The sequence below is a fragment of the Cricetulus griseus genome, chromosome 4 (genome assembly GCF_003668045.3).
Source record: "Cricetulus griseus strain 17A/GY chromosome 4, alternate assembly CriGri-PICRH-1.0, whole genome shotgun sequence".
Lineage (NCBI taxonomy): Eukaryota > Metazoa > Chordata > Mammalia > Rodentia > Cricetidae > Cricetulus > Cricetulus griseus.
In genome coordinates, this window is record NC_048597.1 from 213,493,116 (window position 1) to 213,508,758 (window position 15,643).

The 15,643-nt window shown below is 40.8% G+C and overlaps 1 protein-coding gene across 1 annotated transcript in view; it reads right to left on the minus strand.

Moving 5' to 3' along the window:
- The window catches only part of Nek11 (NIMA related kinase 11), a 219,897-nt gene that overhangs the window by 128,052 nt on the left and 76,202 nt on the right, over positions 1-15,643 (minus strand). The window contains 5 exon segments of the mRNA XM_035443911.1: positions 4,640-4,733; positions 6,345-6,464; positions 8,969-9,054; positions 10,695-10,773; positions 10,866-11,015. Coding sequence (XP_035299802.1) covers positions 4,640-4,733; positions 6,345-6,464; positions 8,969-9,054; positions 10,695-10,773; positions 10,866-11,015 — 529 coding nt within the window.

The following is a 15,643-nucleotide window of genomic DNA, read 5'->3' on the forward strand; positions in this document are numbered from 1 at the left end:
GGGAGACTATTCCAAGAATGCCTTTTGTTAAGAAAAAACATTTAAAGGCAAGTCCAAAGTAGTATTAACTGAGTAAGTCAGATGAAGCCATGCCCCAGCGCAGCAAGGCACTTGTGAGAATGTACTCAGGAAGCATAGCTGAGAAGTCTGCCTCCTGTACCATCTGATGATTGTTTAAGGAGGCATAGCTGGGTCCAGATCACAAAGGTCCACTGCTGGGACACACGGAGAACCCAAAGAACAAGGAAGCTGCAGGATACAATCGCTGCATGCACTTCACAAGGTATCTGAAAATAAGCACCTGGGCGCTCACAACTGACTGTGACTCACTGAGGTTCTTTTTGAGGAGGACAGGATTGCTATAGCTGCCTCTCTCAGAAAGAGAAGCACTGGTCTGATCTTTGACACCCTGTTCCCCAACTCACACTGGAGTCCTGGTCTACTAGGTGCTTTTCACAGAAGCCTGGTTCTAGCACCAGTACAACTGCACATGTCACAGGGAAAGGGGCAGGCTGGGCTTGCCTTTTTTTATTACAGTGTGGTTTTTATGTGTTTGTCTCTTTTGTTTTTTAAGCTACCATCGTCTTAAGAAGTAGAGTCAAATGTGATTCCACACTCAATTGTGCTTCAAGATTGCACAATGCAAATTCAGCCAAGCAGAAAATGCTGGCCAAAATGAAGATACTGTCAATTAAAGTCTGAAAACAAATCAAGCCACTTTCCTAAATGCCTCAAGGGATTTTCAGAACATATGGCATACTTGGTCCATTCACTCTCCCTCCTACAACTGCTTCTGAAATGTATGAAGGGGTTCTGGAGGCATGGCTCAGTTGGTAAAGTGCTTGCTATGCAAGCATGAGGACCTGAATTCAGATTCCTAGCATCAGTATTCAAAAAATAAAAATAAAATGAAGACGTTAATCACAAAGCTGGAGCGGCAGAGACAGTAAGATCCCCAGGGCTTGCTGGCCAGCCAGCAGAGCATGATTAATGGACTCTAGGTTGATTGAGAGACATTATCTCATAGATTAAGATGAAAAGGATTAGAGAGGGAACCCAATATTCATCTCTGGTCTTCACATGCATGCACACACACACAAACATGCACATACAGCCAATGAGCACATGCTCCACAATGAAGCACAGAGGAGTTTGCTCCAGCCTGGCAAGTGAGAAAGAGGAAGGAATTGAGAGGAGAGCCTCAATGAGGTCAGGGGAAAATGAAGCCATCACAGTGTAGGGAAGGGGCAAGGAAGTGCATTCAAAGACAGGTGCTTTCTTCCTTTATCCAAGTTTCCGTCAGCCTCTTGCATCTGATTAATCCAGTTTCTGTCATACTTTATTTCATCTTTTTTAACTCAACAATGCCTTTCCCTGAGATGATGAAAACCCTTTGGGCCTCTGCAAAGTGTTTAGCTTCTTCCTTTGTTCTGTGACTATCATTAAGCCTGTCTGTCTCCCTCTTGTGCCTGTGACTATGATTAAACCTGCCTCTTTCCTGCCTGGCTGCACCATTCCCTCCTCATGGGGTGAACAAGAAAGTCTTTCCCTCAGGTCGAGCCTCCTTTTCTTCCATCCCCATTAACTGATTCTTTTCCTCTAAAGAGATAAGAAATCTGTTCACTGGTGTCATTTTCAGCTCTTCCTTCATCCAGAGGGGGTTGGTCATGTTCAGGAGCCCCACTTTCTATCACTGGCTAGTAGGATGCAGTTCTTGGTTAGCAGCATCAGAAGCAAAGCTGAGCTGACTAGAAATCTGACAGCCCAAGCCCTACCCCAGACCAGAATCAGAATCAAGATAGCACAGGATACTCTGGCATGTTCTCAGGTTTGAGAAGTGTCCTGTAAGTCACAGAATTTAAAAGAGAGACAGCTGGCTGTGGACCTGAGCAGTCAGAAGGTTTTCTGGAAGACAAAAGGGTCCCTGAAAGGAGAAGGACACTAACCATGGATCACCTATTGTTCCTGTGCTGCCATGCTAACAATGCTCCTATCCATATTCAAACTTGGGAAACCCTTCTGAGAAGTTCAGGACCAGAGACAGCGGTACTTCACCTCAGAAAACTCAAAGAATAAACCAAAATCTTTAGCCAGCACAGGATTTTGAGTGTGTGCACATACACACACTTAAGTGTGTATACATACACATTCACGCTCATGCACAGGCACACACACACACACACACACACACACACACACACACACACACACACACACACACAACTTGCTGGGAGACAGGCATGATGGTCAATCTTGTCCATTGGGCAAGATTTAGAATCACTGTGGAAACACATTTCTGGGTGTGTCTATGCAGTGTTTGCAGAAAGGCTGAGTCGAAGAAGGAAGACCTTCTCAGAATGTAGGAAGGATCAGCCCACAGGCTGGGTCCTAATCTAAAAGAAAGGATAAAGCCAGCTAGGTAATGACTGTCATCACTCCCTGCTTCCTGAGTACAGATACAATGTCCTTGCCATCACAACTTCTCAGCCACTATAGATTATACTTTCAAATTATGAGTTCACCCAAAACTTCCCCCCAAAACAAACCCTTCCTTAAGTTGTTTTTGTTGGGTGTTTTGTCACAGCATCTAGGAAACTAGTACAGGAAGTCACTGGGGTGTATGTTGGCAACAACAGGATCTTTGTACAACCTCTTTTTAAGATTTTATTTATATATTTTGTATACAATGTTCTGCATATATGCTTACACACAGAAGAAGGCACCAGATCTCATCTTAGATGGTTGTGAGCCACTGTGTGGTTGCTGAGATATGAACTCAGGACCCCTGGAAGAGCAGTCAATGTTCTTAACCACTGAGCCATCACTCCAACCCCACAACCTGTTTCTTAATCTGAGCTGGCTCCATGTTCTGTGTGATAACATATGGATAACAAAATCTATCTAGCTTGGTGTGGCTTTGCATGCCTGTAATCTCAGTACTTGAGAGGCAGAGGCAGGAGGTTCATGAGTTTAGGCCAGTCTGGGGCATATAGTAAGACCCTGCCTGGAAGGAAGGAAAGAAGGAAAGGAGGGGGAAAGGGAGGAGGAAGCAGGGAGGCAGGTAATTTAAGCATCATAATACAAAAAAAGACCATATCTGGCTCTCAAGCTCCAGTCATAGCAAAGAAATGTCTCTGATCTCAAGGGTCCCTGGCATTCTAGTTTATTTTGGTGATTGAGCAGGGAGTTTGCACACATTAATCCTCATAATCCTGTCAACTTCCTTGTGTAGATCTTTGGGAATCCCTGGTTTTCAGTCTTGTATGAACAAAGCAGAGCCAGGGACAAAGACCTACTGCCATAGGCCATCTTCACAGTGCCTAGGCATGTCTGAGGTGCAGAAGCAAGGTGCTCAGTTTTCTTGAGGGCATGGTTTTTCCCAAACTGGTAGCATGAAGACTTTACTCTTGGTGGACACCTGATCCTGTTGCTGACCCCATATCCTTTCAACAGCAGTTCTCTTACCAGAATCCACAAGCAGGAAGGACCTCCATCACAGTTTCCCAAGTCTCTGAGACCAGGGGCAGATGCCACAAATGGCTTCACTGTCAATGGCAGTGCCAGAAAGTAGAATACTAAGTAGGACTGAGCACTTTTCAGCAGCACTCTTCTGGTGTCTGCTGACCAGCTCCACAAGCAGGAGACCCGTAAAGTCATAGAGTCTAGATCTACTGTGGGATCCAACTTTGGACTATCTGATCCTCTACTTGAGGGTGACAGATGAGCATTGTCTTGATCAGAGAGGGACAGAAAACAGGTGTTCCTAGGCCTTGCTCTTCTAAGAGAAAGATTTGCTCAGGTTTCTGCATGATCCGGGGTTTGGAAGCCTGTAGTGACTAATCTAAGTCACAGAATTTACGACACTGAGGTTCAGGGCATTCTTCCACAGTCTCAAGGGTTGGTTCTCTCTGTTCAAGGACAGCATCTCAGATGCAAAAATCTCCTCTGAGTAAACATATTACAGCTTTTCTACGCTAATGTGCTTTTATGAGAAGAGCTATGAGGTTGGTGTTGATGTCAACTGCCCCAAATGAAGCCTCACATAGACTCCCTTAGTATGAGATCCTACCACCAAGGCCCAGAGAGATCATCGCAAACATGAATGAAAATAGTATTTGCCACTCAGAGATTTCAAATGCAGAAGAACAGGAGGAGGGTTCCTACAACTCTATTCATTCATTATCAGATATCCGTGGAGTTCTTCAGTTTGAGTAAAGTGGATGATACGGATAGGAGACAGAACATAAAATGTTAAAAGGAAAAATATGACAAAAAAAGAGATTGGCAGACTAGAAAGGCAAAACACAAAGGATAGGAGTGAAAGTCAGATATGTGCACATTTGTTCTATTAATTAATCATCTTAACCATAATCTCTGCAATTGATGACAATTCAGTTATCTTGTAAATAGTAGCCACTTGCTACATAATGGCTGAATAACTGGTCCGTTTGCATATGTAAGCTGCTTTGATTATGGGTTGCCAACAGCTGTTGGCTTACTTGTAGAACCCTCCCTGGAAGTGGGCTGAGTTGGTCTGGGTGTTTTCTTTTCTATCCTTTTCCTCGGCATTTAGCCTAATGAATCTGAGGGACCCAAAGCAAGGAAACATCCCATGAAAACATGAAATAGGGGTGCTTACATGAGGGATATCGACACTCAGAAGTTCAAAGTTCTGGAATCTGGTTTCTTGCATCTGTTTGTTATTTTCTTTATATCTTTCTTCCACAATCTTTCTGTAAATTCAACGAAAAAAATATAAAAATCAGTACAAAATGTTTAGGTAATATCTGCAGTATACAAACAAGCATGATTGCTGTTTTAACATGCAGACAGAGTTTTCAGGACGCCAGACTATCAGGTTTGTCCCTCAGGGTATAGTTCCTGAAGTGATTCCTTTCAAAATTTCAAGTGATTCTCTTCCAAAGCACACACACACACTAGGGAAGTTATGGCTCCTTAGTCAACTCTGGAACCCCTGGAATATCAGGATAACAGTCATCCCTGAGCATCATGACTGTGAAGACGCTGCTACCCCAATGGCTGAGATTCATTGTACTTCATGATGACCAAGCCCAAACATAAGGACAATGCAAGTACATATCAAGCAATGTGTGAGCACTGTGGTGGAGACTAAGTGGCAATAGATCTACTGTCTAAGACGCTGTCAACTGTCCAGTTCCTTATTAGTCACCAAGAAGCATGACAGACTTCTAGGACTTGGGATTCCTTTTGTCTAACATACCCACCTCTGTCTAGAAGCCACTATTCTATTCTTTACTTCCCCAAGCTTCATTTTTCAGAATACATATCAATGAGACTATGCACAGTTGGAATTTCTCAGTGACATTAACTAAAAATGCACAGCCCCACTTGAATCCCAGAAACAATGACCAAAATTCTAATTCAATTAATTTATAAAATCAAAACCAAATTGGAGCAATATTAGTATATCATGAGGAATAGTTATGCTATTCTTTTGCCCATAAATAGTTTTAATCTGAATAATAATTTTAATATGCATGCAAAGTATTACATTTGCATTTTTTATGTCTTCCTTTCAGATGGAACCCCCATTTTTATTCAACCAACAAAAGGAATTATGCTACCTTGGAGACATTAACATTACTTGCATTTAGACAGGTTTGGAGGCTGTGAATTGGTGTAATGACTCCAGTAATGTAAGGGCATATATTTCCCCAGGTAAACCCACAATCAGTGGTTTATAGGAACCAGCATGGACAGGATGCACATGTATCTTCCCAGCCGAACAATCCATAACATCATCTGGTAGCCTGAACCTGGCCATGACTAGAGCATTTACAACAGAGACCAGCAAACAAACGAGCCACCTCCCAACCCAAGATGCTCACTACCCATTCTTCAACACCACACTGCCTGTGACTTCACTGTGATGGACTGTACCCTCAAACAGTGAGCCAAAGCAGGCCCTTTATCCCATGAGTTGCTTTTGTCAGGACACTTTATCACAGCAATGGGGAAAGTAACTAATACAGAGAAAATACCGAAGCTCTCTGTTCAGTTTCTTGATGGGCTAGGTCCAAGTGTCAGCAGCAATGAGGTTTCCCTTAGAGCCTGACGACATTTTCATCACTAGTAACCTCCCTGCCTTTCAATCTTTGCCTTCACACAGGACTGAAAATCTGATGTAAATAGCGTCTGACATCCAATCTATGGCCCAGTAATCTTGTTTGGGGAGAATAGGTGAATGAATACACAGTGATTGTGTGTGCTTAGGTTTTGGCTTTTGCTTTCCTTGCGTGAGTTCTCTGACAGCACCATTAGGCAGTGCAGGGCGTGGGGCCCCCAAAGGGAAGGCAGCTTACTTCAGCTTCCTGGCTTCCTCATCAGTTGCCCGAAGCTTCCTCAGCCGCATTCTTTCTCTCGGAGTCATTTTCTGCACTTGAGACACGGCTTGGAGCGACTGCAGGTGAATCTTTTTCTGCCTACAAGTAATAAACCTTCTCCAACATGCAACTCATACCAAACATGCTCAGAAAAAAAATTAAACAAATATGTTTACAGAAGTATCACTACTCTATGGAGAGAGCAGCAGCGTCTCGAGGCAGGCCAGGAAAATCTAATAAACTCCGAGTGGGTAATGAGCCAACAAGGACTAGAGTTAATCAGCATTATTTTTCAAATTACATTTCTGCTTAAAAGCAAATTGTGTACTTTCTAAATTCCTGCTCATTCCGTTGCCTGTGGCTGGTTTTTATAATGTAAGACAAATTGGGATTTTGGCCGTTACAGAGTAAATAAGACACAAGATGAACTCATCTATGTGTACTATCAGGCCATGGTCTTTAGAAAAGCAGTGAATTCTACCTCCATCGCCCATTCTCTCTGTAGCCAAGGGCCCAAAAGTGAATCCAGGTTTCCTCCTCTGTAAAGAGTGGGCTACAGTGAGTCTCACATGACATAATGTATGCACACTGTCCAGTGGTGGCACTATAACAACTGTATTTTCTTAAATGGCTTATATTCTGGGCTAACTCCAATAGACATTGTATGGTAGTATGATCCAGTGGGTAAATGTGAAGGCTAAACACACTCCCTGAGCTCAAATCTGCACGTCTATACTCTGCACAACTTCTGGAGGTTAGGGAGTCTCTGTGTAACTACAAAAGAGAATAATAGCATCTACTTCATAGGGGCATCCTTCATTTATTGAGGTTGAAACTACTCACAGTAAACAAGGATGGCAAGGCCTGTGGCTACATTCCCAGTGACCTCTCCTCTGGTCCCTGACCTTGTTGGGGACATATATTTCAAAAGGCTCCTTGTCCTCAGCTGCTTCCTTAGGAAACACTGTGAGACACTGAATATCATCCTGACCAGAGTGTTCCAGGAAGGGACAATCTATCAGAAATGTGTACCCCCTTATTTTATAAAACCTCATGGACTCTCCCTGAAACAAGGCCACAGATCTTGAAAATAAAAGGGACTAGTTGAAATCAATATTTTACAGTGTGAAATGACCTCCAGACAATTGAATTCCAGCATGCCATTGATTGTAAACTGTGTCAGGCAACTGTTTTCACAACTGCTCTGCAAAATGATAGCTAAATGTAACTCACTGTTTTAGAAATAAGATAACCTCTATTCTCACACCTCTGGTTAATAAACAAAAATAAAACTTAGACTTTCTTGAAAGAATGGGTAGCAACACAAGAAAATAATCATATTAGAAACATGTCTACAAATTTACCCCAAGGGATCTTTTCCAGGTGTCCATTTGCTTAGGTTGAATGTGAGGCTGGGAAATCAAATAGGACACAGTCCAGAAACCACTGGGGACTGGGGTGTGTCAGAGAAGAGTGCATGCATTGGGGGGTGTCAGAGAAGAGTGCATGCATTGGGGGATGTCAGAGAAGAGTGCATGCATTGGGGTGTGTGTCAGAGGGGTGTGTATGCCTGTCAGAGGAGAATGTCTGCAATGGTATTTTTGTTTTTTTTTTTGTGTGTGTGAGAGAGAGAGAGAGAGAGAGAGAGAGAGAGAGAGAGAGAGAGAGAGAGAGAGAGGGAGAGGGGTGGGGGAAGTGTCTGCACTGGTGTGAGTCAGTAGAGAGTCGGAGACTGTCTGCCGGAGACTATCTGCCGGAGAATATCTGTAGAGAATATCATCTGTAGAGAATATCTGTAGGAGAATATCTGGCTATTTGGCCTTGAAGGTCAGCCTGGGGGCTCCTGTTCTCATACCACTCCTTTGCACACAAATGGGGAGGTAAAGCCATTGAATTTAGGTCCTTATAAAATTAAATAGCATCCCATCAACAAAATTACAAACTCAGTCTTTAAGAGGCAGGGTCCCCTGAGGTCTGCAATTCACTGCTTGCTCAGATATACACCACTGCTCTGGAGGTACCCACCATTCTATGTTTTTACAAGTTAAAGCAGAGCTTTAACTGTAATTACTGGACGAGAAAAAAGAGAAGTCGGGCCCAGAAATTATTACTGTTCTTTGGAAATGTATTTTCTCTTTTCTTTTTGTTGAGAGAGAGAGTGTGTGTAATATATGTGAAGAAAGCAGATTTTGACTTTTTTTTTCAAATGCCTACCACACATACTTTCAATAGATACATACTCTGTCAGTTAAATAAACACCGTATGAAGCCATTTAGGTTTCTGATAGAAGGCTCATTAGCATAAACATCCCTAAACATCTGAGATACTCATTTCTCTACACACGAACAGGCAGGCACCTGCGGTGCTGCCCTGCAGATCTGTGAGTTGTGAGGAAGTTTAGATGTTCAGGATTTCAGTCTGATACCACCCAGGGCAAATGGCTTTGGAATGCCGCATTACCAAAGCTTCTTAATTTCTTGGCAAGACTTAAGTGAAATCTAGGATGCTCCATGCAGTCAACTTAGTGCTAATAGATTTTTAAAGACTGATGCACTTAGCATTAACACTGGATGGGCTTTTAAAAAACAAAGCAATTACTTACATGGCATTAATTATCTGAACATCATCCTTCTGACAAACCGAGTTCTTGTCTTCCAGCGTCACTTCTGAATATATGCACATCAGGTGCTGAAATAAAGAAAAATCACCATGAACTTGAAGTTTTCAGCAATGAAAGGGCACAAAGGTACCGTGTGTCATTTCTGAATGATGTTATGCCTGACCAGGACAAAGCACTTTAAGATAAAACTTAAGCAGTCATTTCTTCTCTCTAAAGGGTTAGAAAGATCATATGGCGGGTTGTATGAGAAGATCCCCAGTTATTCTCTAACTGCACCTGATTCTTCTTCCTCCCCACGCCCCTTACTCATTCCCGGTTCCCCACCACCAGGCCTTCCCTAGGCCCTAGGAATACCCACCTCTCAGCCTGTAATAGGCAGTGTCCGCACTCCCCCTGACAGTATGGATGCTAGGCAAGTGAGACACTTAGCTAAGTGTGTAACACAGACCTCAGCAAGCAGGGGAGGTACTTCCTTAACACAGCATCATCTGTAAAATCAATGCCCAAACCCATGAAGAACAGAATTCCAAATGTTTGTGGACAAGATCCAACCCTGAGCCTGAGCAACTACACCCTGCTTGCATCTCACTAATCTTGGCCTTGATGGAACTTGTCTTTAAATTTCTATATTTTGCTAGCAGGGTGATATTGATTTTGAAATACTGCAGAGCTAGAGAGATGGCTCAGCAGTTCAGAGCACTGGCTGCCCTTCCAGAGAAGCCTGGTTTGTTTTTCTGCACCCACAGGGCAGATCATAAATGTCTTTAACTCTAGTTTGGCAGAATCTGATGCCATCTTCAAGCCTCCTCCTTAGACTGTTTACCTGGCTGCCTCCTCCTCCTCCTCCCAGTGCTAAGATGGCATCTACTCCTCTGACTAGCAAAGAGCCCTTCTCTCTCTCTTACTCTTTCTTCCAGCACCAGTCTCCTTTCTTCTTGGTTGTTGCTAGCATTTTCTCCGTTCCCTTGACTACTGAATCCTTACTCTAGCAGTCAAACTTCAGCAGAATAGGCCATGCCCGCCCCTTTCTTTTCAGTCTCCCTGGGGTCAGCACTGTGCCTCATGGCTCCCCACACGCCACTGCTGTCTTTGCTTCCTCTGGATTTAGATCTTAACCCACGGGTGAAAAGCAGGCACCTGTTACAAGGCAGGTGACCTGGTGGTTCCTGTTAGAGTTATTCATAGCAAAGGAAACTTGCTGCGGGGTTAGCAAAAGCCTGAGAGGTCCTGAAAGATAAAAGCCTTGGAGAGGACAGTTTGCTGCTTACATTCCAGGAAGGTCTAATCCAGCTCCCTGATGCAAAGGAAAAGAAAAGAGACACCTAGTCAATTAAAGATGCTAAATCCTGCCATAAAGGAGGGAATAATAAAAGCTCAGTGAAAATCCGTATTACTAGCATTATATTCTTGTACGAACAGGGGTGGATTCCAAAGTGTTCAGGTAAGATCTGTCAATCTCAGAGCCATTAGATGGATAATAATGGTTTTAGGCAGAAAATTAGAGCTCCAACTCCCCATGTCTGGTGGCATCAGGTAACCAGAGTTTGTCTAGCCTCCTTTGCAAAGAGATTTTCCCAGTGTTCCACTTGGCTTCACTTAAAGCCTGCTTTCCTCCTTTCTGTCCAATTCTTAACCACATCTCGGTCCTACAACATAACTTCAAGACACAGAATGTTAGCCCCGGAAATACCACTCTCATTTCCAGTACCTGAAGCTGCTCATCAATGTAAGGGACTTTTAAAACTTCTGCAGCAGATGGCCTCAGTGAAGGACTTTTGTTCAACATGCTGCAATATTCGAAAAGAAAATTACTTTTCAAATGAACAAAAAACTAAGGAATGAAGCTTCAATGGTCTCTGTTTCAGACTTGCTTCCATACCGTTGCATGATGGCGTTTAGTTCTCGTGGGACTCTCTCGGGGAGTGAAGGGGTGTCGCCTTCAACAATATTTAAAACCACAGATAAGAAACTGGAACCAGAAAATGCATGATCCATACAACACATCTCATATAAAATGCATGCCAGTGACCTGCAGACAAAAACCAAAACATTTAAACAAAGAATAAATGCCCCATTTAAAATTTGTCTCCCATGAAAAACCCCAGAGACATTGGGACATTAGCTGCGATGCACTAACATCCATTTGAGTTTGTTTGCAGACTACATATTTGCCAAGAAAAACCTGGACTCAGAAGACAGACAAATAGACAGACAGGTAGGGACACACACACACAAGGGCACACAAAAGCAGACACACTCATATGCATGTAGGCACGCAGCACACAAATCCAAGACCCATCAAAAGTGAAGTACAGAGACAGAGCTGAACACTATTCTTTCCAAAGGAAAAATAAATAGTCCAATAGCAAGCTGTCTGCATAGAGTAAAGAGTCTAAAACTTGATTAATATAGCCAGGAATTTTTAAATTAGCTTCTATAAAAGAAAAACAAAATGCAGCTACATATTACCTGCTTAAGGTACTTTTTAAGGTTACGTATGCAGAAGCAAATTTTAATTTATCTGCCTGCCCCACCCTCTGTGCATACTGTGCACGTTGAAAATGAAGCTGGCATTATTTATTAGTTTTCTGAATAAAATCCATTTGCAAGTAGAAAGGGAGAGAAACTATTTGCAACTCACATTAAAATGTATAACTCTCCCTTGAGGATCATGAAACAGGAGATCAAAATCAGAGATCAGCTCAATGCTGAGGTGGATTAACCATGCCAACTGGTAACCTTTGAACTGGCAGGAACATGTTCTTAATGGTTACACATTATAAAGAAAATGAATGTTAAAGTCTTCCCTGAGCTCAGTATTAAGAAATATTAGACTATTTTTATCTTATGGGCATTGTGAATTATGTAACAGCCAGAATCCCCTTTTCATAATGGTTGCTTGAAAGATGAAAAAATGAGTTTGTGAGAGACTGTCTATAAGCTTATATGTTATGTATCTCTTAGCACAACATTTTGTAATGAAAGAGTATACATAAATAAGAATATGAACATAGAATTGATTCCATGGTTTCTTATGGAAGTGCACACATAGACAAGAATTCTGAACATGCACACTGAAATGGTTCTGTTCCAATAAGCATCAATAATCCTAAAGCTTCCTGGCTGATGACAAAGCACTTTCATGTACATCACAACAGGAACTAAGACTTCCCCAGTGAAACAGAACCAGGATCAGATTTTTGTCTTCAACTCACAGACAACTAAATCGACTCTGAGAAGCTAAGTGACTTGGTCAATGTCACACAGTAGTAAATGGTAGAACTAACTCTTTAATTAAAGCATTTTCCTTCCAAACCCTCTAGCATTTCAATTAGAAAGAAAGACAGTATCAGAAGCAATTATATAGAACCAATCAGGGCACCGACATCAACATAAATATTGTAGATAAGAAAGTATCTGAAGCTCAATCTATTTTGAGTCCATCTGTAAGAATATCAAAAAGTATCTTATACAGGAATTTTAATATACTAAGATTTCAGCAACCAGGATGATAAATTTCTTCAAATGAATATAAAATAATGACATTTTTAGAAAAATAAAAACAGTCTTCCTTGCCAGCAGGAAAGCACTAAACACGTTCTTGAAGGGAGTTCTTCTTTTTTTTTATTTTTTTTTATTTTTATATATTTGAATTACAAACAAGATTGAATTACATGACAATCCCCTAATAAAGAAAAATGATCCTAGGCAGAAACAAGCAATGCTAGAACAAACAACATTAAAGAAGTACTCTGTGAATGTGTATAAACAGCATTAATCTACACACCAATACTGATAATATATTGTTGGATCTAAAAATCATGTATAATAAAGTTTATGGCAAGATAACACAAAAGACAAAAAAAGAACAAGACTTAAAGTGTTTTCAGTTACTCCTGCTACTGAGAAAGAAGTCATAATGATATTTTTACTACACAGTAATAAGGATGTGAATTGTATTTTCTAGAATTATCATTGAAGGATAAGATAACATAGAAGTAAAACAAGTTGAGAGAAAGAAAAATTAATGACAAATTTTTAAACTAAAAGAAAGGAAGGAAACAAAAATTAAAACAAAATAAATTGGACAGAATATAAACAATAAGATAAAATACAAACATAGTTACACTAAATGTAACAGTAAAATGGTTCAGTTGAAAAAGACTGGATTAAAAAAATACTGCTCTCCAAATAACCTTGAATGTCTGAATATGAGAAAGTTAGGTAGAGTTCTACATGCAAAGCCTTTGAGATACCTTCTCAGGTGAAGATTTGTGCTGCAAGCCTGAAGACATGAGGATATGAGTTCAATCGCAGTGACCTACATGGTAAGAAGAGAATCAGCTCCTGAGGCTCCCCCGACCTCCACATTCACGTCATGACAATGCCACTCTCCACAAATAAATAAAACTTCAAAAGACAAAGATCTATCATGCAAGCACTTGCCAAAATATGCTAGAGTGGGTATACTTGTATCAGACAAAACAGGCTTTGAGGCAAGAATCACCATTAAGATTAAGACAAAGTCAAGCTATCAGGAACACGATAACTTTAAGTGTGTGTGTGTGTGTGTGTGTGTGTGTGTGTGTGTGTGTGTGTGTGCATGCAGCAGAGAGAGAGAACAGAATTAAAGAGAAAAATAAATGTTCAATCATGGAGTTCACAATCATTCAATATCTAACAATATACAGACATCAAAATCAATAAGGATGGAGAAACTAAACACAACACAATAACCCAAATTGACAAATTGCCATTAATGCACCCCATAATGACAAAATTCTCATTATTTTTAAGAACTCATGAACCATTTATCCAAACTGACCATACACAAGGTAATAGACAAGCGTCAATGGGTTCAAGAATCAAAGTCTTGAGAACATATTCTCGGGCAAAAGAGCAAGTAAGTTAGACATTAAAACCAAGAAGAAAGATAAGAAAGGTGGTGTGGGTACAGGTGAGCTGGGCCCCCAAAGGCTTGAGAGCAGGGGAACTGGCCCCACCCCTTGCTGCCTGCTGTATTGAAGTAAGCTAGCCTGGGCAATGCTGAAGAGCTTTCTTTGGTAGTGATGATGAGGAAGAACTGGTGGGCTGACCAACCCAGCAACCACCCAGGCCCAGAACCAGGGCTATGAGTTGGCCCACCCCAAGACCCACGACTTCTATGAACTGCTGGAGCATGTGAAGGGGCCAGTCCTCTGGATCCAAAGCTGCAGTATCTCCATGACACAGGGCAACAATAGAATATCCAAGAGGAGTCCCAGTATAGATAGTACAGCAGAAGCCAGAGGCATCAAGCCAGACCAAAGAAAGGCTCATTGCAATGAACACTTGCAAGTAAAGATGCATGGACTAAAGGGTATACTGTGTGACTCATTGGGCCACACTACACCTTCCATGACAAGATTTTTTTTCTTTTAAATTTTCTTTTCTTTTATTTTGTGTTGCAGGTGGTGCAATGGCAGAGGGTAGATACAAAGTGATGGGGAGATGAATGAGATTGGGATGCATGATGGGAAATACACAAAGAATCAATAAGAAGTTAAATAAAATAAATAAAAAATGATAGGAGACGGGGATAAGAAATCTCCAAAAGCTTAGAAATTAGAAACACACATCTAAAGTCCTTAGATTAAACAGGAAATAAACATCGAAAGTCCTAAGATTAAAAAGGAGACACATATCTAAAGTCCTTAGATTAAACAGGAAACACACATCTAAAATCCTTAGATTAAACAGGAAACACACATCTAAAATCCTTGGATTAAATAGGAAACATACATCTAAAGTCCTTGGATTAAATAAGAAAGTTTACTGAATGAAGCTGTAACAAAATTGAAAGCATCAGATATATAAGGAGATAAAAAGTTTAAATCTATGATCTAAGTCAAACTTGACAACTTAAAAATTATGTACCAAAATAGGGGCAGATTATAGATTTAAAATACACACACACCACAAATAGAATGTTTAAAAGGTTCATATCATTAACAAGTGATTTTTACTTCAGGAACATGGTATTGATCTAGCATTTAAATAGTCAATCAATGAAATATGCCTCATTAGAGGAAACAAAGGAAAACTGTACCGTTACCTTAACAAATTTGAAAAAAGCAAGCTGGAGAAACAGCTCAGCCATTAATGGCTAGGCTTACAGCAGATTGGGGAAAAGTATTTCATTCTCAATAGACAACACTCATCTGTAGTTTTATAAAGAACAGAACACAATGGAAAAGAAGGAAATTTCCTTAGTCCTATTTTTAGAGCTTTAAAATATATAGTAAAAATGTACTTATTGGTGAAATACTGAGATTTTACAATTTCCTGCTAAGATTGGGATCAAGATAAGAATCCATATACCTTATCTATACTACAGGAAATGAATACCTGGGACAATAAGGTTAGAAAAATTAGTTATAAAGATAAGCTAAGAATATTAAGCTATCATTAACCAAGTCAAAGTGACTGAGTACATAAAAAACCCAGAAGACTCTAAAACCTGTTGGAAACAACAAAGGGACCCAGCAAGGCTGCTGGATACAAAGGTCATTCTTGTCTCTAAGTTGGCAGCAAGAGCACTTTTAAATGAAATTAATTGTGCCACTTACACTAACATCACAAAATGTCAAATATCTAGAAATAAACCTAGTAAGAGGT